Source organism: Equus quagga, chromosome 7 (genome assembly GCF_021613505.1).
Source record: "Equus quagga isolate Etosha38 chromosome 7, UCLA_HA_Equagga_1.0, whole genome shotgun sequence".
NCBI classification, from domain to species: Eukaryota; Metazoa; Chordata; class Mammalia; order Perissodactyla; family Equidae; genus Equus; species Equus quagga.
The window spans coordinates 127,391,941-127,414,177 of NC_060273.1; the positions used below are offsets into that span (position 1 = coordinate 127,391,941).

Here is a 22,237-nt window from a genome sequence, read left to right on the forward strand (position 1 = left end):
CCCAGAATTGCCATTGCTGGGTTGTATGCCAGCACAATAAGGCAATGCGTTTCAGTGAAATGTCTGCTCATGTCTTTTCATCATTTTATTATCGGATTGTTTGTTTATTTTACTGTTGAGTTTTGAGAGTTCTTTACATATTCTAGATAAGAGTCCTTTGCTAGATATGTAGTTTATCCCAGTCTGTATGTTATCTTTTCATCCTGTTCACCAGATCTTTTGCATCTTACATGTGTGCGGTACATTTGTTACAGTTAAAGAACAACCATTGATGCATCATCATTAAAGTTCATACTTTATTCACATTTCCTGAGATTTTACCTAATCTGTGAACTCCCACCGCAGCAGTGATGGCTCCCACTATCTGACATCCGTTTACTTAATCGTTCAATTCCAGAATACATACATAGGACATCTTGGTTGCTTCCAGTTTTGGGTGATTATAAATAAAGCTGCTGTAAACATTCCTGTGCAGATTTTTGTGTGGATGTAAATGTTAAAGTCAGCTGAGTAAATACTTAGGAGCATAATTGCTAGATTGTAACAGTGCGTTAGTTTCCTAGGGCTGCTGGAACTCATTACCTCAAACTGGTCGCCTAAAACAACAGCAATTTATTCTCTCCGAGTTTGGGAGGTTAGAAGTCTGAAAACAAGGTGTGAACAGGGCCATGTTCCCTCTGAAGACTCGAGGGAAGAACGCTTCCTTGCCTGCTCCCAGCTTCTAGTGGCTGCCAGCAATCCTTGGTATTCCTTGGCTGGTAGGTGGATCACTCCAATTTCTGCCACTGTCTTCACGTGGCCATCCTCTCTCTCTGTGTGTCTGTGTCTCTATGACTCCTTCTCTTTATAAGGACACCAGTCATTAGTTTTGAGGTCCATCCTAGTTCATTATGATCTCATCTTAACTTGATTACATCTGTAAAGTCCGTGTTTTCAAGGTCATATCACAGGTGCTTGGGGTTAAGACTTCAACAAACCTTTTTTTAGGGAAACAATTCAATCCACAACATATGGTAAGACAATGTTTATCTTTGGGAGAAACTGCCAAACTGTCTTGCAAAGTTTTGCATTCCCACCAGCAATGAAGGAGAGTTCATGTTGCTTCACAGCCTTGCGAAACAGTTGGGATTGTCAGTTTTTTGGGTTTTAGTCATTCTAACAGGTACGTAGTGATAACTCATTTTAATTTGTTATTCCCTAACGACAAATGATGCTGAGCGTCTCTTCATGTGCTTATTTCCAACTGTATATCCTCCCTAATGAGGTGTCTGTTCACATCTTTTTCCCGTTTTTAAATTGGGTGTTTGTTTTCTTGTTGAGTTTTAGGAGTTCTTTCTATATTTTGGATACAAGTCCTTTAACAGATTTGTGTTTTGCAAATTTTTTTTCCCCCAGTCTGTGGCTTTTCTCTTCATTCTCTTAACAGGATGTGTTGTATTTTCATTATTAAATTGAATGTATTTTTTTCTTTGAGACTTCCTCTTTGACCCATTGATTATTTAAGAATGTGTTGTTTAATTTCCAAGTGTTTGGAGAGTTTACTGTTGTCTTTCTGTTATTGATTTCTAGCTTGATTCTAGTATGATCAAAGAACATATTCTGTATGATTTCATTAAAATTTTTTGTTGAGGTTTGTTTTATAACTCAGGATATGGTCTACCTTGGTGAATGTTCCAGGACCTCTTGGAAAGAATATGTGTTCTGTTGTTGGGTGGAACATTCCATAAATGTCAGTTAGATCCTGTCATTTAACTCCTCTACATCTTTGCTTATTTTCTGTCTAGTAATTCTATCAATTGCTGAAAGCAGGGCATAACTATAAATATAGTTATGGATTTGTCTACTTATTCTTTCACCTCTGTCAGTTTTTGCTTCATGTACTTTGAAGCACTGTTGTTTGGCACACACCTAGGATTGCTGTCTTCTTGGTGGATTGGTCCATCTATCGTTCTGTTATATTCCTCTTGTCCCTAGCAGGGTTTTTTGTTGTTCTGAAGTCCACTTCATCTGATATTAATATGCCAATTCCTACTTTGTTTTGGCTGATCAATGTTTGCATGGTGTGGCTCTTTCCATCCTTTCATCTTCAATCTACCTACATCATTATGTTTAAAGTTTCTGGTAGACAGCATGTACCTGGGCTGTATTGTTTCATTCACTTTGCCAATCTCTGTTTTTTAATTGGTGTATTTAGGCCATTTACATTTAAAGCAATTATTGATTTTGTAGGATTAAGTCTGTCATTTTATTTTTTGTTTTCTATTTGTTCCCTGCTAATCATTCCTCTGTTTCTCTCTCTCTCCCCCTCGTTTTTTTCCTTCTTGTGGGTTACTTGAACATTTCTTAGAATTCTATTTTGACTTATTTAATGTTTTAAAGTATATCACTTTGTACAGTTTTCTTAGTGGTTGCTCTAGGTGTTGCAATATGTGTACATTACTTATCACAGTCTGCTAGTATATGGTGTTTTATTACTTTGAGTGGAGTATAGAAACCCTATTTCCTTTTAGGACCCTCTACCCTCCTTTTAAAATATAATTTTCCTGTTTCTACATAAATTTATAAGTTTGTCAGATGATATTATTTTTGATTCATTTAATTCTCTTTTTTTTCTTTTTTGAGGAAGATTAGCCCTAAGCTGACATCTGCTGCCTATCCTCCTCTTTTTTGCTGAGGAAGACTGGCCCTGAGCTAATATCCATGCCCATGTTCCTCTACTTTATATATGGGACACCTGCGACAGCATGGCTTGACAAGCAGTGCATAGGTCTGCACTTGGGACCCAAACCAGTGAACCCTGGGCCGCCAAAGTGGAACGTGCAAACTTAACCACTCTGCCACCAGGCTGACTCCTCATTTAATTCTTTTTAATGCAAAATACAGACAACAACTTCACTATGCTAGAGGAGCAAAATGAATCCCTTTCAATATATATCACTGCCTGATAGCCTTAATATCAAATGAACAATTGAACCTGGCTCCCCATTTAAACTTCTGGGCAACAAAGTACCATTGGAGAAAGCTACACAACTGTGCTAACTTAGGTAGACTGAAAGATGTCTGAATCCACTGCTGAAGCTATAGATTCCACCTTATTTCAATGTCTGGTGCAATTCCCAGGATCTCCTTCCTCTTCTCCCCATCATCCTCAGGACCAAACTTTAAGGGGTACTAAAACCCAGGTCTCCACATAGGACTTCTAACAGACAGAATTGGTAAAATGTAAATTCATCTTATTATATTCTCTAGCTAACTTCATTTACACTTTTTAAAAGCTGAATAAATATTTAAAGAATATCTGTTTGAAAGGGCACTTAATTATTAGCCAGCCTATGGCTCTTACTTGATTTATCTCCTACATCATAATTTAAATTTGACCTTTGCCACTGTCAGTAATGCTTCTATTCACTTTTTTGCTAACTTCCTGGTACATTCTCTAAATTGTTCTCTCTCTTTTTAAAGCCCCAGTATCTTTCTCTCAGGCTCTTTGATTTGTTTTCTAATGTAACAGGAAAATTTGAAGGCAACTGATTTGAGCTAACTCAGCATCTCATGCTCCCCTTGAAATTTCCTCCAGTGTCAGAGAGAAAGCATGTCTCTCACTTTCAGTGCCAGCTCCACTGCTCAATCTCCTGATCTCAGCCTCTCAACCATTAGGGTGATTCCTAGGAGCCCATGCCTCTTCTTTCTGGAATATTCAGGCTTTTACTCACTAGTAGCTAGTTTTGTCTTCATATATATGGAGATTCACTCTGTTACCTCTTTCAAAAAGTCTTCTGTTCCAGCCTCATTGCTTTCCTTCCTTCGTCTGTCATATTCTTCATATTATACCTGCCTCTATTCCTAATACCATTTTCTTCAGTAATATCTTGCAATTTGATTTTTAACAACCTATTCAATGAAAAATGTTTCATGCAAGGGTTCCAGGTGACTTTCTTCGAACAATAGTTAGCACCATTTCGTCACTTCATTTTCCATAACATTTTGCTTCATTTAATACAATTTATGGGTTCATAAAACCCTTCCTCTTATGATGCCCATGAAACAATAGCATTCCACTTCCCATCCATGACTATGTGAATTCATTAACATTGTATTTAGGCTTTTATTCTTTATTTTTACTTCCTCAATACTACATATCACCATGCCTTCCAATATCACCGATTCCAGTTCTCAAGTTAGCCAATCAATACTCTTCCTGATCAGTCTCCAGCTCATTATCAAATCCAGCATCCATTTATGTCTTCACATTCTTTGCCAAAGTCTTTCCCATCTCTGCCTTGACTCATGTAGCAAAGCCCATGTGGAATGCCTTCCTCTGTGCCAATCTAAATCCAATGTACCCATCCTCCAAGGTCAGCTGAAGTTCTACTTCTTCCATTAGGCCTTTGCCAAGCATTGCAGTACATTTACGCTTCTGTCCAAAACCACATTAGACTTGTGGTCTGCTTGACAAAATGGTACCTCCTAATTATCTCTAGTTACCTCAAATATGTAGGCCTTGTTTTACCAACTATCCCTCTGAAAGCATGAACATAAGGTTTTATTCTCTGACAGCCCAGCAGTGTGTTCGGCATATCGAAATTGCTTAGTGAACTTGTTTAATGGCTTAATACTAAACAAATATTATTGACACAAGTAATGATAGTAATATCATGACACTGATAACTCTACTTTGAGTGAAACAAGGATTTTAAAGACTACTTAGAAGGCCACAGGCAGTATGACATAGTGGTTAAGAGTGTGAGCGCAGACTGTGTGGGTTCAAATCCTGCCTCTACCAACTATTGGCTAGGTGACCTTTGGAAGGTTAATTAACATCTTTCTGTCTAAATTTCCCTCCATGAAAATAGGGGAACATAACAGTACCTAGCTTCTGGGGTCATTATGAAGATCAAATGAGTTATGTCAGATACTTAAAACAATTTCTGGCATGTAGGAATTGCTCCATGAACGTCAACTATTATTAAATGTTCATTACACGTTGAATGGTAGTATCTCAGAGCTAAAAGAGCCTTTGCTTTGTAAATGAATGAGTTGAGGAACAAAGGTAAAATGATTGGTTCACGGGCATACGGTTGATCAGAGGCAGAGTCAGGAAACCAGCTCTTCTGACTTCTATTGAGTGTTTGTTTTTTTCCTCCCCAAGGATTCTGTATCTGAACATGGAACTGAATTATAGAAGTTCAGAGTTGAAAGACACATTCAAGTCTCTCTAGTTCAACTTTTCGATAAGGGACCATACTGCAAGCATGATCACCTTCCATCTTTGCTGACAGCACCATTTCACAGATTCTTAAACACTCAGACAAAAAGATCCTAACAGAACTTTAGGCTCCCAAGTTAACAAACACAAGAAGGATAGGAATGGATGCCAAGGTCAGGTCCCCTGAGTTCAGATGACTATTATTAGATGAGGCCATTTTTAATATCTATCTTTTGAAAAATAATATTTATTTCTCAGGGAAAACATTGTCTGGAATATTCATTATAAAGCCACGATTCAAGTCATCCCACACATACGCGAATGTTTTGCAGATAGTATGCTTCCTGCTAGGAGTCTGAAATTATGATTTGATGAACTCTGAACAATACTCTTTAGCAGCCAGAAAAAGGCACAGAGCCAACTACCCATACCAGGCATAATTCCTGAAGGTTTCAGCGTTCTGTATGGTTCTCTGGAACAATATTCAGCCTGGTTGTGCGATCAGCTGTGCTGGTGTTTTAGAATTCAATCTAGCAAATACACACTCTCAAGAGGAATTGCAGCAGCAAAACATTGCTATTCAATAAGCACAAACAAACCCGTGTGTAAGGGTTCTCTCATCAGACGCAAGAGCATGCTGCTCTGTCTCAATTCAATGTTAAGAGATTTAATTTCTCCTTAATGCAAATAACATTGTTGTATGTAACAGCAGCAATATGGGAGAAGGTTAAATTGAGCAATTATATTGCGCATCCACAAAGAATGTGCATCTATTTCCAGCCCCCTCCACTCTACAAACAAGACTCAGAATCCACATTCTCTGTTTATGATTATTTAAAATGCCTGATTTTAGTGTATGGACTCTAAGCTTTATGGTTTGGCATTTTAATCCTCAAAACAAGAAGGTCCCATTACTTGAATCTGAAAGTTGAATTACCTTCTTTATACTGAAGACTGAACAGAGGGCCTCCAATGATCCCACAGAGGATGCATCATTCCTGCTTTGTGCTTCGATAGTATTTTATTTATATCTCTAACTTTACTCATGATAATCTGACTCATTACACCCAGTTAGATGTCTCCTTTGTAGACTATAAACTCCTGAGGATAGAATTCATGTCTTATTTATCTCTGTATTCTCCCAGAGCCTTACAATGTCTTGGACACAGACGCTGCTCAATAAATGTTTGGTATTTAGTTTTAACGGTATATATGTTAACCATTTACCAATTTTAAGTATTATTAATGGATTCCTACCTTTGACATACTTTTTCCTTCCCATTTATGAGAAATCTTGCCTTTGAAATGTGAAAAACTTTAGCAGACTGACACTGTAATTTAGATGGCTATGTAAACAGTAAAGGAGTGCCTAGCAATTAGTTCTTGAATTGTAATTTTATGAAAATTTCCAGAGGATTCTTTTGAGCCCTCAGTTGTTTACAGGGACCCAACCATCTCAGTAGGGCAGAGGAAAAGAAAGAACTCAGAGGAATGACTGGGAGGTATCCCAGAAAGACAACTGTGCCTTCTAGAAAAAAGATCCAGCACTCAGTCCTGACTCCAGGACTCAGAAAGCATGTTAGGATCACAGCATTCCCAAGGCCTTTCTCCTTTAACAGTTTTCCTCAGAAATCGCCAGTTTGATGTTCAAGAAACACTTAATTCATGCCCATTAGGCCCACAGACACTACTTGCTATGTGATTTGTAGCATCCAGCCCAAAATAAAAATGCAGCCCTTGTTCAAAAATTAAGAATTTCAAGACAATCATGGTAGAACATTAAGGCCAGTGTGAGCCCTTCTAAGCACAGGGTGCCATATGACTGCACGGGTCTCAGGTCTATGAAGCCAGTCCTGTTCTGTCTTCAAAGAGCTTCCAGTACAGTGAAAGGCAAAAGACCTGGAAGGGAAAGAAGCTACAATTCAAGTGCGTACATGTGGCTCCAGGAACCCACAAGTTCTTAACTTTGTAAAATTGTCCCCAAGAAAGTGACAGTTAAGTGCATTTTTGAGGGAGGAGTGGCAGAGAAGAAAAATATTAGACTGAAGGAAGGCAGAACTCACTTGACACATTTCAGGAATAGGGTTACTTTTAAGGAGAGTGGAGCAAGTGAACATGAGGGTGACATAATTGAGATTGAGAGTGGAAAGAGGCAGAGGACAAATATATGGAGGAAGGGAATAAACAATTATTGAGTGCCTACTGTATGCCAACTTCTTTCCTCCCATGCCATAATCTTAAACACCCACAACAATCTTGTAAATTAACTGCCATGTCTAGTTCACAAATGGGTTAGTTTAGATACAGGGTAGTAATGTTCAAAGGGCTTGGGACACTTCAGGCATGCAATAAATATTTGAGGAATGACTGGCGGGTCTGTCTGACTTCAGGCCCAGGAGGACTCAATTCCAGACCAAGCTGATTTTAAGCGCGCTTTTAACTGCCCCAGGTGTCCTTTCTGCATCTCTCCAGAGCCCACAGATACCCATCCTGCCCTCTCCTCGCCCCGCCCCCGCCTTTCCACGTGCCGGAAATTGGGCGGCAAAAGTACTTCCGGGGTAGCAAAGGTCGGCCCCGGCAAGATGGCGGCCCCCTTGGAGCTCAGTTGTTGGGGAGGCGGCTGGGGGCTCCCATCGGTACACAGCGAGTCCTTGGTGGTGATGGTGAGGCCGCCTCGCGGGCCAGCGCGCGGGAGAGAAGGGGCGGGGCCGGGGGCGCGAGGCTGGCCGCGCCCGGCCCGGCGGCAGGACGCGGTCCCCCGGGCGCTGGGCCGAGGCTGGCCGCACCGCTGCTCGCTGCACTGCCCCGGGCTCCATCCCGTCGACGAGCCACACAGCCTGGCCTGTGACCCCGCCGAGGCCTGGCGGGAGAGTCACAGCTTCTCCGCTCGGCTCCGAGTCTTCTCAGCCTTGAAAGCTCTCTGGTTGTGGAGAGAAAGCCGCGCCCCTCTCTGCACCCCCGGAGCTTTTGGGGAAAAAGTCCCCGAAAGCTGGGTATCTTGCGCGCGCGTCCCTGGCTAGAGATCCGGGAGGGACGCGGCCCCCGTGTCCGGCGTTTCTGCCTTCGGGGGACCGGGCTGTGAAGGAAAGCTGCTCTGCAGACTTGCATTACGTACTCAGTCTAAAATGTTTCCTTGCAAACTCTGTTTCAGGCGTACGCCAAATTTTCTGGTGCACCCTTGAAAGTCAATGTCATAGATAACACCTGGAGAGGTTCAAGAGGTACAGTGTAAACTTTTAAACACCCCTTTCCGCCGTCTTAAAGACTCCCCCCCCGCCCCCCCCCCCCCCCCCCTTCAAAGTTTGAGGCATATAGCCATGGAATACCTTGGGGTTTTAGTTTCTTCTTACCATGACCTTGGCTGTGTGTTGCTTATAGTTTGATCATTCTGAGTAATACTTCAAAGAACAAGCCAAATCAGTGGAAATTATGAGAAATCACAATTTTCTCTAAAACTGCTCTTTGTGAAATTGCGAAAAACCAAGATGAGCTTACTCATTTTTTCCCCCTCCAAGTATGCAACTGGTATGGTTTTAGGGTATTGGAATCTCTTCAGAGGAAATAGAAATGTTTCCTTGTATGTAAACTACTTTTTAATTCTAGGCGATGTACCAATTTTGACAACTAAAGACAACATTGTTTCTCAGCCAGCAAAAATACTAAACTTTTTAAGAAAACAGGTGGGTGGTTCCTTTTGAAGAAGTAGATTGTTGATCCCTGCATGTTACTTTTTTAATACATTTTAAGGTTTGGGGGTTTTTTTTAGAGTTCTTTTTTGCCAACTCAGTAGACAGCTGGAGATACCTGAGATTTGATATAAAAATAGACTTGAAAATTACTGCTTAAAATCATGAGTTGTACTGTGATTCAAAAATCATATAGTGAGGTGTAGTCAATTTATATTTTCATGCACTTTGCTTGGATTTTTTGAAGTTTAGATAAAAGCAGATTCTATTTAGTCATCTTCACTATTACAATTGTTGATATGACTGTCAGTTTAGCTACACAGTTGGTAGGCATTTTGTGCTGGGTGTGACTGAATTCTTACCCACCAGCAACTATTTATTTTATTTTTTAAAAGCACTTAACTAATAGTTGCGGTTAACTGTTTCATGAAATAATGTAACTAAAATGTTTGAACATGTAAGACATATAATGTATCCGAAATGTTTAAAATGTAAAGATTTATATAAATGCGAAAGTTATTATTGGTTTTGTCTATTTTTTTTTAAGATTTTATTTTTTTTCCTTTTTCTCTCCAAAGCCCCCCAGTACATAGTTGTATATTCTTCGTCGTGGGTCCTTCTAGTTGTGGCATGTGGGACGCTGCCTCAGTGTGGTTTGATGAGCAGTGCCATGTCCGTGCCCAGGATTTGAACCAATGAAACACTGGGCCGCCTGCAGCAGAGTGCACGAACTTAACCACTCGGCCACGGGGCCGGCCCTTGTCTATTTTTTTTTTTTTTAAAGTCCTCTGTCAACAAAATTTAGAACTTTTATAAATTGGAAGGTTTTCTTTTTTCATGGGGAAAAATGCAACCAATTAGAACCTTTTCCTTATTGTTAACAAAAATAATAATACCTTCTATTTATTAAGTTTGTACTACATGCCATGCACTGAACTAGGTCATTAACAGTCATTGAAATAATAGCAGTTAAAAAAATGATCACTAACGTCTATTGACTTACGGCTGTGCTAGGAACTTTATTTGCGTTAAACAGTATTTGTCATTGAATTTGTATTTCTCTTTTCCCCTTTTAGTATCACGTTTGCCATGTTTGAGGAAGAATAGGAATCCTAATTTATTGAGCTTCACTGTTTTGGGATGCTCTTGACTTCTGAGGTTTTTTGCGTTTATATTTTTTAATAGAAATATAATGCTGATTATGAACTCTCAGCGAGACAAGGAGCAGATACACTGGCTTACATCGCTCTCCTTGAAGAGAAGCTTCTTCCGGCAGTGGTGAGCGCTGGTGAATATTACAGTATTTTAGTCACTTGCTGGAAATGTACTAAGCCTATTTAGAAGAAAAATAATGAAAAAGGCTTAAGACAGGAAATTTTATTTAAGTATTAATCTTGATTCTTTCATGTTACTGTGAAACTAGATTCCATTAGACATTCAACTAGTATGTGAAACAACAAAGTGAAAGATAATGTCATTTTGGAAATAAAAGTTCTTTGTGGAAGATGGGGTTTGTTACTCCATGTATAGAATTGGGCAAACTGTAATTCATTCATTCAACAAATATCTATTGAACACCTGCTGTGTGCCAGGCCTTGTTCTGGGAGCCTGGATATAACAGTCACAAAACCCACATGTGTAAAATCTTGTTTTATCCTTGAGTCTTTCTCACTGGAAAATTTGTATGGTCACTTTATATGAAGGTATTTATGAAAAAAAACTTCCACATGGATTGAGTGATTTTTCTGTTAGTAAAAGAACATCCTTGTAGTGTGTTTTCCCTTTTTTTTTTTGCAGCTTCACACTTTCTGGGTTGAGAATGACAATTACTTTACTGTGACAAAGCCATGGTTTGCGTCACGAATTCCCTTTCCCTTGAGTTTGATCCTGCCTGGAAGAATGTCTAAGGGAGCACTGAATAGGATTCTCCTGACCAGAGGAGAGCCTCCGCTCTACCACCTCCGGGAAGTGGAAGCGCAGGTATGGTTGGGATGACCTTCAGAGCAAGGGCCCTCCAGAGGAGGGATGAGAGAGATGCCCGAGATGAACTTACCTATAGATACCTGCCTAAAAAGACATTCTAGAGCATCTTTCCTACTGTTGAGATGTAATTTCATCCTTATTAGATATACAGAGATGCCAAGGAGTGCCTAAATCTTCTGTCACACAGACTGGGGACATCTCAGTTCTTCTTTGGAGATATGTGAGTGCATTCCTTTAAAAATGATTTTGATGTTTTATGTGCATATATTCAATGAGCAGTTATTTAAAGCAAGTTCCCATGTCCCCTCTCACCCCCAAAATGAGTTTTTCACTTGAAGAAAAAGATTTAATAGATTTTTACTGTAGGAAACTTTTTCTTTTGATGGTAATCTAACATTGACTTAATATGCTACATCTGTGAATTTAAAACATCTAGAACTATTCCCACCCTGTCTCCAATCTCTATATAAACTTGAAAGTAAAAATGAATCTTTAAGTTATGACTTAATTTTCTTCTAAATAAGATAAATGGATAGAACATTTTTTAAAACCTAATAATGGGCTGGCCCTGTGGCCTAGTGGTAGGTTTGGTGTGCTCTACTTCAGGGGCCCTGGCTCAGTTCCGGGCATGGACCTTTACCACTCGTTGGTGGCCATGCTCTGGTGGCAACCTACATACAAAATAGAGGAAGATTGGCACAGATGTTAGCTCAGGGCAAGTCTGCCTCAGCAAAAAAAAAAAAAACTAGTAATGAGTAAAACTCTATTTGCATCATTTTTGTAAGCTAAAATCAGTTGTAAACCTTTTAAAAGGCTATATTATATCCTTCAGAATTGACACATATATTTGAGAAAAAATTTTTTAACATAATCCCAAGTTAATATTTTCTTACATGCATTTAAAAAATCCTTAATTTATTTTTAGGCCTTCTACCCTGGATGCCTACGTGTTCGGTTTTCTTGCTCCTCTTTATAAAGTACGCTTTCCTAAAGTTCAGCTACAAGAACATTTGAAACAGCTCTCCAACCTGTGTCGCTTTTGTGATGACATCCTAAACAGTTATTTTAGGCATAGTCTTGGAGGTAAGCTGGCTCCTCTTCAGCTCAGCTTTATCTGCGTAGAATATTTGCATATTCTCCTAGGACTGTATAAGCAAAATTCATTACTTATTAAAGAAGTTTGTGCTTTGTCTTTAAATGCTGGTTTATAGCACCTCAAAAAGTTGCATTTTTCCAACTTTATTTTTGTTTCCCTGTGTTCTTATTTAAATAGAGAAATAGATATTTGCCTTTTGTCTGATCTTCAGAATTTTATACATTTCTTGCTGCTTCTTTTTTAAATATTGCCCCTTTGAAGTGGGTCATTTTCTTCTAAAAGTTAACCACAGGTATTTATTGAGGACCTGCTGAAAGATAGAATTTATCCTAATGCAAATGGGCAATTACTTTAAATGTTGCTTCTAGCATTTTCCTGCGTGAACAGAAATCAGCAGCAGACTGATTTTGGTGAGGTACATGCCCATGATTCCACTCCTTGAAAACTGATTGCATCAGACTGGAGGTATTGTAAATAGAGGGCATCTGTCACTTAGGAGATGATTCTTTGGGAGTGTGGGGCCTTGTGCTTAAGTGATTGGGATACTCAATTTGTATTGGGAGAAACTGTCCTTTTAAGAAGCAGAAGTTATAAGGACAGCTGGCTTAGGGGCAGTTTATTTTTATGGTGGGTTATGTGTTTTGTATGTTAACGGGTTAGTAGTTTGGGAGTCATCAAATTAAGTAACTTTCAACTTTGCTACTTTGGAGCAGTAGTTAGCAAATCTGACTATAGGACAAATACGAAATCTTGGGTCACGTACCAGATTTCCTGAATTAGAATCTCTTAGGGGTAGATCTCAGGAATCTGTATTTTTTTAAGTCCCTCCAAATACTTGGGATGCCTGGTAGGTAGCCCTTTGGGAGTCACTGCCTTAGGAAGCTATCCACACAGTTATGACTGAAGACCTGTTTGGGATGGGTGGGGAGAAGGTGCAGCTGGGATTTGAGAGGGAAGTGAGGACAGCTGTGCTCTTGTACCGATCACTTTGGCTTGCTGCCTAACACACGGCCAACAGCGTCTACTTTGTGGACACGTTGAGTCCTTTGTTTAGGGTTTGGTTTTGAAGCATTACTGTCCCTCTTAGCTGCCTTTGAACCCACGGTGGTTTTTCTCCTTGCCTTTTTTTTGGGGGGGTGCAATTGCAAGGTGGATAGATTCAAAATTCTTTCAATCTAAACAGCTTTCAAGGCTTTCAGCACTTCCTGTCTTTCTGATTTCTGTCCTGGCTTCTTAGGCATCTCTCCTGCTGGACAAGAAACGGTCGATGCCAATCTGCAGAAACTCACCCAGCTTGTAAATAAGGAATCCAACTTGATTGAAAAGGTCAAGTTCCCTTCAATCATTCTATAGTAGTTTAGTATTCTCCTTTCTGCAATTAATATTGTAATTGGGATTATGCATTAACTTTACCCTCTTAGATTTTTGGAAGAGTTTATTTTTTCAGAAAGCTGTTTAAATATACATTTACTGAAGTTTTATATAATAGTGTTTTGAAGCCAGTAGTGGCCTGATTGTTTTGGGGAAAGATCTGATAATGGGATTGGGTTTACTTTTACCACACAATTAGTATTTTTCAAATTAGGAGACCCAAAAGTCTGACTTTAAAAAAAAGAAGAGAAAAAATACTTCTTACTTGTCTGCTTCTGTCTCTGAAGTGTTTCTTGAGATTGTAAGCATCCGTGCTTTTCTTTTGTTGTTAATAGCACTGTAATGTCTTTTCCTTTCTTGCACATAAACGGTTTTATATGTTGTCTACAATTTTTCACCAGTGTGGATATTTGGCCACTTTGGGGTGTTCATTTGGTGAGAGAGATATTGAGGAACTGGGTGGAGGAGAGAGCCAATAATAGAAATTTCAAGGGTGATTCTGATAGGAAAAATACAAGAGAGCTATGCATTTCTTTCCTGTCTGATAAACTTGCTTTTTTTCTTATACAAATGAATACTTCACTCTTTCACAAACTAATGGGGCAACGTGGCCAGATAACACTAGCTAGCAGTTTTCGAGGTCTGCGTACTAGGTACTGTGATGTCGGAGCTTTATCTGAGTGATCTCATTTAATCCTCCCAGCAGCTCTACCGATCGCGTGCAGGTACTCGATCATCCCGTTTCACAGATGAGGAGTAGCTTATGTCCCTGCCCAAGGTCATTCAGCTGGCAAGAGGTAGAGAGGGAATCTGAACAGTAGAAATTGGATTCCAGCATGGGCTTTGCAGTTAGTCAGCCATCTAACTCAGGAATGAGATTATGTATCCATTGCCAGTAGTCCTCAGAGCCAAGTTTATAGCTGCCACTCTCTGGAATAACTGTTCTGTTTGTTTTTCTAGTATTTCCTGTGTTGTTAGAACTTGAGAAGTGACTAAAACTGCACAGTACAATTGTAAGAGTTGGTGGTTACGGTTTGAATAAGCTGAATGAAAGCCAAGTTTGTCTTAATTCTTAGCCCAGCCCAGTAAATCTCATGAGAGGAAAAATACTGAGTGTTAAGTATGGATAATGGAAAGATTACTCAGACACCTACCTTCTGGATGAAGGCTATCCAGTACAGTTTTCGTTTTCTGTAGGTGGCAGATTCATGACAGACATGTAAAGGGAACCATGAAATACCTACATATGCAGAAAGTTAAACCAAGAGGCCCTGTCACCACTTTGTGCACTTCCATCTTGGGTTGTCATTGTTATGTGAAAGTTTCCTGACCCTATATCAGGCATCCCCTCCACGCCACCTCCCCCCCACCCACCCCTTTCATATCTGCTCTTCAGTATGGCTCACTGTTGGCTACAAGACATTGGAGCAACAAATCCTATTGGCTACCACTGTGCACCATTTGGACAGAAAATCTAGAGCTTGTAAAAAGAAAGAGTTATTTTAGAGGAACTTACTTTTTGCAGGAAAAAAGACATTGATTCAAATATTTCACTGGGAATACTTTCTTCCATTGGAAAGTTAAAAGTTAATCTTTATTCTCTTGCTTTCCTATTAATCCTGTGTACCTCTGCTGAAACATTTCCTCTGTGCTTTATGAGAGCATCTTGAGAAGCTAAGGGAGAGTTTTGCTCTGCACATATTCAAAACTAAAAACGCCCGCCCACCAAGTGGGTAATAAGATGCTGTATTTTGTTGGTTTTGGGTCTTTGATGGCAGCTTCTTTCAAGTCTTTTATGAAGTTAAGCTGAGAGTGAGCTCACCGCCAGGGCCTGAATCTCGCACTCTGTTTGTGGGGTGCTCTGGCTAAAGGCAGTTTTCTGAGGTGTGACTCAGTTCTAAATAATCCCACTCCTAGTGTTTCCAGGGATGCTAACGTACTCTTTAGGGAAAGTCTGAAACTCTTGAACATTTTCTCAGTATGCTCCATGTTAACTTGTTTCTCTGGAGCAAATATAGAACTGATCCAATGTTTGGAATGCCTCTGGATTAGGCCTAAAGAATCGAGCCTTCTTTCTGTCTCTTTTCCTGTCTTTCCTTTGTCAAATGCAGTCATGTATTGTTTAGCAACAGGGATGTGTTCTAAGAAATGCATCGTTAAGTGATTTCGTTGTGTGAACATCAGAGCATCCTTACACACACCTAGATGGTGCAGCCTACTACACACCTAGGCTCTGTGGTCCTAATCTTACGGGACCACTGTCACATATGCATTCCATTGTTGACTGAAAAGTTGTTACGGGGCATATGACTGTACTCACAGCCTACAAGAGGTGTTCTTTTGGGGTGGAGTACAGGTCGTTTTCATGGAGGCGATGAGGTATCGTTGAAAGAACAATAGTGTCAGACCAGGAAGACCTGGGTTCACATTTCAGCTCTGATGCTAGCTGTGCAACCTAATGCAAGTTCCTTAACCTTTCTTTGCTTTATTTTGTTGCTAATCTGTAAAGTAGAGGATGATTATGTCTGCCTTTTTTTCTTCACAATTGTGTTGGGAAGATCAAATGAGGTATTATACATGAACATACTTTGTAAACTGTGGAGCTTGGTGTAACAGAAGTATTAGTTTTACTTCCTGTGAGAAGACCTCTTAAACCAAGTTGTGCTGTGATTGAGTTCAGTAGAATATTCATTCTGTGGAATTACTATAGTTTTGTGAAGGCATCAAGGATGAGCCATATTGCTTTTGTACATATACTGAGTCAGCTGGTATTTGAGGTATGACATTTAGAATTCTTGAGAGATTATTTGCAAGAAAAAGGTTTCTCCAGCAGTCCTAGAAACATATGGCTCTGTACTCTTCTGGGCTGTAGTTTGGATGGGGAGGCCACAGTCCACGTAAGTGGTGCCACTGCCATTAGTCAGATGTACCTTTTGTACTTTCCACAGATGGATGACAATCTTCGCCAAAGCCCTCAACTCCCTCCTCGGAAACTGCCGACACTTAAGTTGACTCCAGCGGAAGAAGAAAGTAATTCCTTACAAAGGCTGTCACCCTGACAGTCATTGTGCTTTGTGTCCAAAGTCAGATGATTGGTGCAGTAATATTATACTAAGTGTGTGAAGGCAAAAAGGAAATGCCATGAATAGGTACAAGGAAGACTCTAAAACAAAAGAAACTTTTTGTGACATCTATTTTTTTTAATTATGAAGCTTGTCTTTTGGCTTGGCAATACACTTTGCAAAATGAATGCTGACCAAACTTGGGGGAAAGAAGAAAACACATTGTACTGTATATAAAAAAGCCTGCCTTAATCTTGGCAGCTTTTTGCCTTTGGTTCACATGTTGCTGACCAAAAGCTCCATTTCTGTTCTGAATGTGCACTCTCAATTTATTCAAGTTAATTTGTTCATTTAGTTTTCTCAGACCAGTCTGAATACCTAACATGTGGCTCTTTGGCTGAGGCTTTTTTTTTCTGTTTAGAAATCTGATGCCTATTTTAGCTGTTAGGAAAAATATATTATTCTAATATTGTATTTACTTCAATAGAAAAGTCTGTATTTAACTTTAAAAAGCAATGAAGAATGTGCTTTTTAATGATGCTTTCATAAGTCTAATCTTTTGGGGGGTTAGTACCATATATATAAATATTAAAGGTGGTTACTTATAGTATTCTTCTGACTATATGCAGTTCAGTAGAACGTTAGTATTTGCTGATTTGTTCAATATAGGTTAGCAAAGGCTCTTCTAGTTTATTGAGTGAGTGTGGCAGCTTTAGACCTATGTATTTGTAGTACATTTTTAACTCTAGTCATCTCTTTCTCAGATTAACTTCAGGACAACTGAATGTGTTGGTTGTCATTGTTATGCCAGGTTGTAAAGTCTTACTGAAACTTGCCCAATGGTTAGACACTACTTAGGAGGAGCCCACCGCCAGAGCAGTAGAAGTAATACCATGCGTCTGGTCCAGGTTCACCAGACTTGGCTCTGACCAGTGTTCTTTCATAAGAAGCATATCATGCAGTCAAAAGCTTTATGGCAACTAATTATTTTCCGTATAGTTTAACTACAGGTTAAAGATCCAATGGAATAATCAGAAATAGCAGTAGATTTTATGTTATTTTATTTTATTTTATTTTATTTTATTTTTTCCTTTTTCTCCCCAAAGCCCCCAGGTACATAGTTGTGTATTCTTAGTTGTGGGTCCTTCTAGTTGTGGTATGTGGGACGCCGCCTCAGCATGGCTCGATGAGTGGTGCCACGTCCGTGCCCAGGATTCAAACTGACGAAACACTGGGCCGCCTGCAGCGGAGTGTGCGAACTTAACTACTCAGCCACGGGGCTGGCCCCTAGCAGTAGATTTTAAAGAATATTTTCTATTTATCGATTGCTCACTGGATTTGCTCAAAGGATTTGCTGTGCAGGTAATTTTACTAAAAATAGAATCTTGTTTATTTTAGTGGCTGAGGTGCTTCCATTGTCGTAAAACCACTTCTGGGATTTTAAAAATATAGGACTATGTTTTTGACAGTGTCTTAAAAGATTACTATGGTGCTCAGCAAATCTTACTGTGTCCTGCAAACCCCCGTATTAGGAGAACAGCTTTGTAGTCAGGTCCTGTGTATTTTGAGCTGAGTGGGGCTCAGCTGTGTTTGACCTGCATCCTCCCCATTTGTTCTGTATTTAGGTAGCTATTTATACAGGAGTCTTTAAGTTACTGTAAATACTTTTTCTTGAAAGTTTTAATTAAATGAGAAAAAAAGTAGTCTTCAAAATCTTGTTCATCTCTTTGGACGCATTTAGGGATAGTAATTAATGAGTTTCACGTCACTTCTGCAACAGGCAGGAGAGTGTGTGTGTCTGTTTTGTGTTACTCCTCTGTTAGATTCCAGCAATCTGAAATCCGTGTGAATATTCTCTACTGAAAATCGTGACCACAGGACTTTATCATCCCCTCTGGTTGATGTATATTGGAGAAGGGTGGTTGAGTACTTTAATCAGACATCTGTTTATGCTTTAGTCAGGGTTAGTCATTTTCAATTATGATTTATGTTAAAACTCCCAAAAAAGCGTTTGAAGTTTCTTAAGTTGACAAACACAGGACAATTAAGATTAGTTTCTGGAAAAATAAGAGATCTGTGGGAAAAAGATTTCTGTCAGTCCTAACAGATTCTAAAATCAAATGGTAAATTTTACTTCAGGTTTCTCCATGGGCAAAGTCAAAAGATAATACTGGGTTATATGAATTTTACTGTCAGTAAAACTATTGATGTCCATGAGTAAGAAAAATGTGTTTAAATTTTTATAAGAATGTCGGAGATCATGTTCTTAAGGACACACAGACTTCAGGCAATAAGCATACTGTAATGTTTCATGTGTTGAAAGTTTAATCAAAAGACATCATTTTAGAGTAAGAACGATTTGTCCTTTTTTAGTAGAGAGGATGACTGTAAATATGTCTTATTTACTTTTGGTCATTTCTGCTTTCAGCTACCTTTAGCCTTACACTGTATATAGATCATGATGCATCCAGACCGCCTTTCCTAATATGCAACATGTGATTTAGATAAGTAAGAATTTATCTCTTGGGTTACTTAGTTGCACTTTTTTGGTATAAGCCCATGAGATGCTAAGAAGCTATAGCTGAGCACAAACCGCTCCAGGATCAGCCACTCATACAGGAAGCTCTTAGAGAGGAGCAACTTTCCAGCCTGGACGTAGAGCTTGTGATTAGCCTGTCAGGATATGCTTTGGATAAAGTTTGAGTTTGCTGAGATAAATGGTCCACAGTCTTAAACAAACTATTGTGAGCCACTGTCTTTTGGAGGTGGTGATAAAAGGGGCTATGTTTGTGTTTATGTTTGTTGGTAGTATAGGATTAGGAAATTGGTCAGATAATTTCCGTAAGGTAAAGATCCTCCATCAGCAGACTGTCGTCAGTCATCCCTAAGACGGGCCATTCTCGTTCCACTGAAGAAACTGGAAAGAAGGTTGAGGATCCTCGTTCCTTCAGGAGTGGTCGTTTTCCCCTACACAGGCTGGCATTGACAAATCAAATTTCAACTTAGGTATGTTTGTATTTTGGGAGTTCTAGAGGATTGGAGATTTTATATTAAGCCCAGCATTTTGATTTCCATTTGTAATTTCCATTCATTTACTATTAGCAGATATATTAACATGAAGGAATGGGGAAGCTTATTTCAACCAGAGCTAAGTTAAAATTTTCAGAAGTCTGCAAAAACAGAAAAAACTAGACATCCAAAGAGACAGAAATTGGTAACAGTGATAGTAGCTCAGAAAACCAATTTTTTAAGGTAGCTTCATGTGATAAAAGTGGTATTTGAAGTTGGTAGTATGTTTTCTTAGAGCCTCTTCCAAGAATGTACGTTTATCAGACCTCTTAGATTCTTTTGACAGTTTTTCATAAACTGTCAAAAATTTTAACCCTTTTAAAACCAAAATATAAATGCTTAGAGGTGAAGACAAGAAGCTGAGTGATGGATACGTAGGATCTCTACTATTTTTGTAACATCTTGTGAGTCTATAATTACTTCAAAATAAAAGGGTTTTAGAAAGTAAATTCAATAGAGTAAATTTATTATCTACGTAAACTATAATTTAAAATTTAATGCTCCAAATATAGTTTTCAGTATTCATTTCCAGATGAATAAATACATAATATAAATTAAATATAATTTATTTCATTCTTGAGTTTAAAGAAAAAAAACAACTCAGGTTTGTAACAAATGATTATCTAAAGATCTATTTTGCCTTACCAGAAAAGAAAAAAATAACCTAAAAGCAGGAACTCCTTTTTCCTAGGATATAAAAATTCTGTGATTTTATGTTTGCAGTGGTATCTTTTTTTTCCTACGGTACCTGGTTTACTTTTGAGGATAAAATATTTTGAAGAAAGTCCTTCTGTGTCCTCACATGGGAGCCCACCGTTGCTGTGTGTGTTTTCTCTGACTGCACGGCAGGCCGGGCTATGCACCGGCACCACACCTTAAGACCGGGCGGCATTTTGTTTGACTGACTGCTTTTTGTTTTAAGTTCACAGGGATTTACTAATTGACTTTGTCTTGGTTTGGTTATTTTTATACTTGAAATCCTGAGCAGAGTCCCAGAGTTGAATTTGGGTTGTGATGACGGTGTTCTGTACATGTTGTTGGCATGCAGAATTATCTTTTGCTCTTTTTCTTGTTCAGCTCTGTGGAATTTACATTGACCTTTCAGTGTTTTCATATTTCTCAAACAGATTATTAAGAAGTTTGTTGTTAGTTACAAGAACCAAAGGTCAATAATCTTATCATCCTCGAAGGTTTAGTTGAAGTTTCGTTAGAGCTTGAAAAGGCCGATTTTCACAGAGGTGTAAAGGTGAAGTTTTCTCTTTAAGGGTTTGCCAAATAATTCACCCAAAACTCTCGTTGGCATGTAGTGTTTGCTAGGACCCCAGGTTGCCTGCCCTACACTTAAAACTGTTGTGATTGAGGAGGAGAAGTATTCTTGGAATCAAAAAGTGTACAAAAACTATTAATTCCAGACGAGGAGGCAAATGATTACTGGTGAGAATGAACATTCTTGAACAGTGATATAAGAAAGGGCAACTCTGGGTTGGATTTTTGTAACTACAGAGGAGAGTGCTATGATAGGAGAGTATTCAGAGCAAAACAAAGCAGTTTCTTTAAAAAAAATACAGGAAAACAAGTCTCTTTGTATCCTCATTATTATTCATTTGGAATTATACTGTAAGATCTTTAAAAACCGTCTTTTAGTTCTTTGGAGAAGCAGTTCCTAAGGTGTATTTTGGCAGAAAAGATTGTTACTGTGTGAATAGGGGGTTCTGTGGCCATCTCAGCGTGGGAAATGCTGGGTTATAGAGTTAAGTTGCTGTGGGCTTTGCAGAACCTTTGATGTGCTGTTGTGTGGTTTCAGTCTCCAGGAAGGGCCTATATTTTATACACCATTTCCCTAATTTGTTTGCATGTGGATTTTTAAAAAAATAAGCGTCTTGTGGGATTTGTGTTCTGAGAAACACACTTAGGGAAATGCTGCCCTAGCATGTTTTTGCTTGTCTGTGCTCATTGCCAGGGTTTCCTATTGTCGGGCGCCCCTCTGGTGAGCGGCGGTCAGATGGAAAGAGACGGATGAGGACTCCCTTGGACCATGATGTTGAGAGAGGGGTGGCTGTGGGTTAGAGAGTTTGCTTTTTTAGGCACTTGTGAGGCCCCTGGTCAGACCACCCCTTTCCATAGCGCTTGGCTTGGACTAGCTGTACAGGGGTGTGACCTGCTGGTTTCAGAGAACTCTGTGGTGCTTAGGTGTCTCTGAGACAAAGGGAACCAACTTGGAATGCCAGAACAATTTGCGAACCATTTTTGGCTATGCTTTAATGATGCCAAAAAAGCAATGGGTATTTATAGCACGAAAGTCCCTACAAACTGGTCATTTTATACGTATGTACACATACAGCTGTACACACACACACACACACACACACAATGTAGAAAGTTTACAGCTGCTTCAGTGACAAAGCAAAGCAGTATGTTTTCAAATTCTATTCTGTTACTGAAGACATGGTCTAAACAAGGATTGTGTGTGTGTGTGTACATTTTTTAGGATGAGAGTTTATAGTTTTCATTAAATTCTCAGCAGTTTCTGTATCCTAAAACACTTAAATCTCCCTAGACCTCCAAATTTCAGAGGACTTAGTATGTTTGATTTCATTTCAAAGTACTAAATCAGATTACTAATCAGACATAAAGATGCTTTTTGTTTGTTTTTTGCAATGTGTCCAGTTGCACATTTGGAACTCCACGCTTTGGCTGTGTATTTGCTAGAAGGCCTGCCTGTGGGTTTTGAGTTGTGGTGTAATGCTGAACATCTAACCATGGG

The 22,237-nt window shown here is 39.2% G+C and overlaps 1 protein-coding gene across 4 annotated transcripts; it reads left to right on the plus strand.

Annotated features, from left to right (window-relative positions):
• The first annotated feature begins 7,774 nt into the window (after nucleotides 1–7,774).
• Nucleotides 7,775–17,565, plus strand: MTX3 (metaxin 3). 4 transcript variants are annotated; one of them, XR_006889251.1, is made up of 10 exons: nucleotides 7,775–7,869; nucleotides 8,358–8,427; nucleotides 8,810–8,886; nucleotides 10,078–10,170; nucleotides 10,690–10,872; nucleotides 11,019–11,095; nucleotides 11,801–11,958; nucleotides 12,340–12,436; nucleotides 13,209–13,297; nucleotides 16,291–16,323. XR_006889251.1 is itself a non-coding variant. In XM_046665437.1 (9 exons), the coding sequence occupies exons 1-9, from the start codon at nucleotides 7,789–7,791 to the stop codon at nucleotides 16,399–16,401; spliced, it is 939 nt and encodes a 312-aa protein (XP_046521393.1). In that variant the 5' UTR covers nucleotides 7,775–7,788; the 3' UTR covers nucleotides 16,402–17,565. The 4 variants fall into 4 exon arrangements, 3 of the variants coding, with proteins under 3 accessions (XP_046521393.1, XP_046521396.1, XP_046521394.1); XM_046665437.1 differs by lacking the exon at nucleotides 12,340–12,436 and having other exon boundaries at nucleotides 16,291–17,565; XM_046665440.1 differs by lacking the exons at nucleotides 12,340–12,436; nucleotides 13,209–13,297 and having other exon boundaries at nucleotides 16,291–17,565.
• Nucleotides 17,566–22,237: the final 4,672 nt, after the last annotated feature.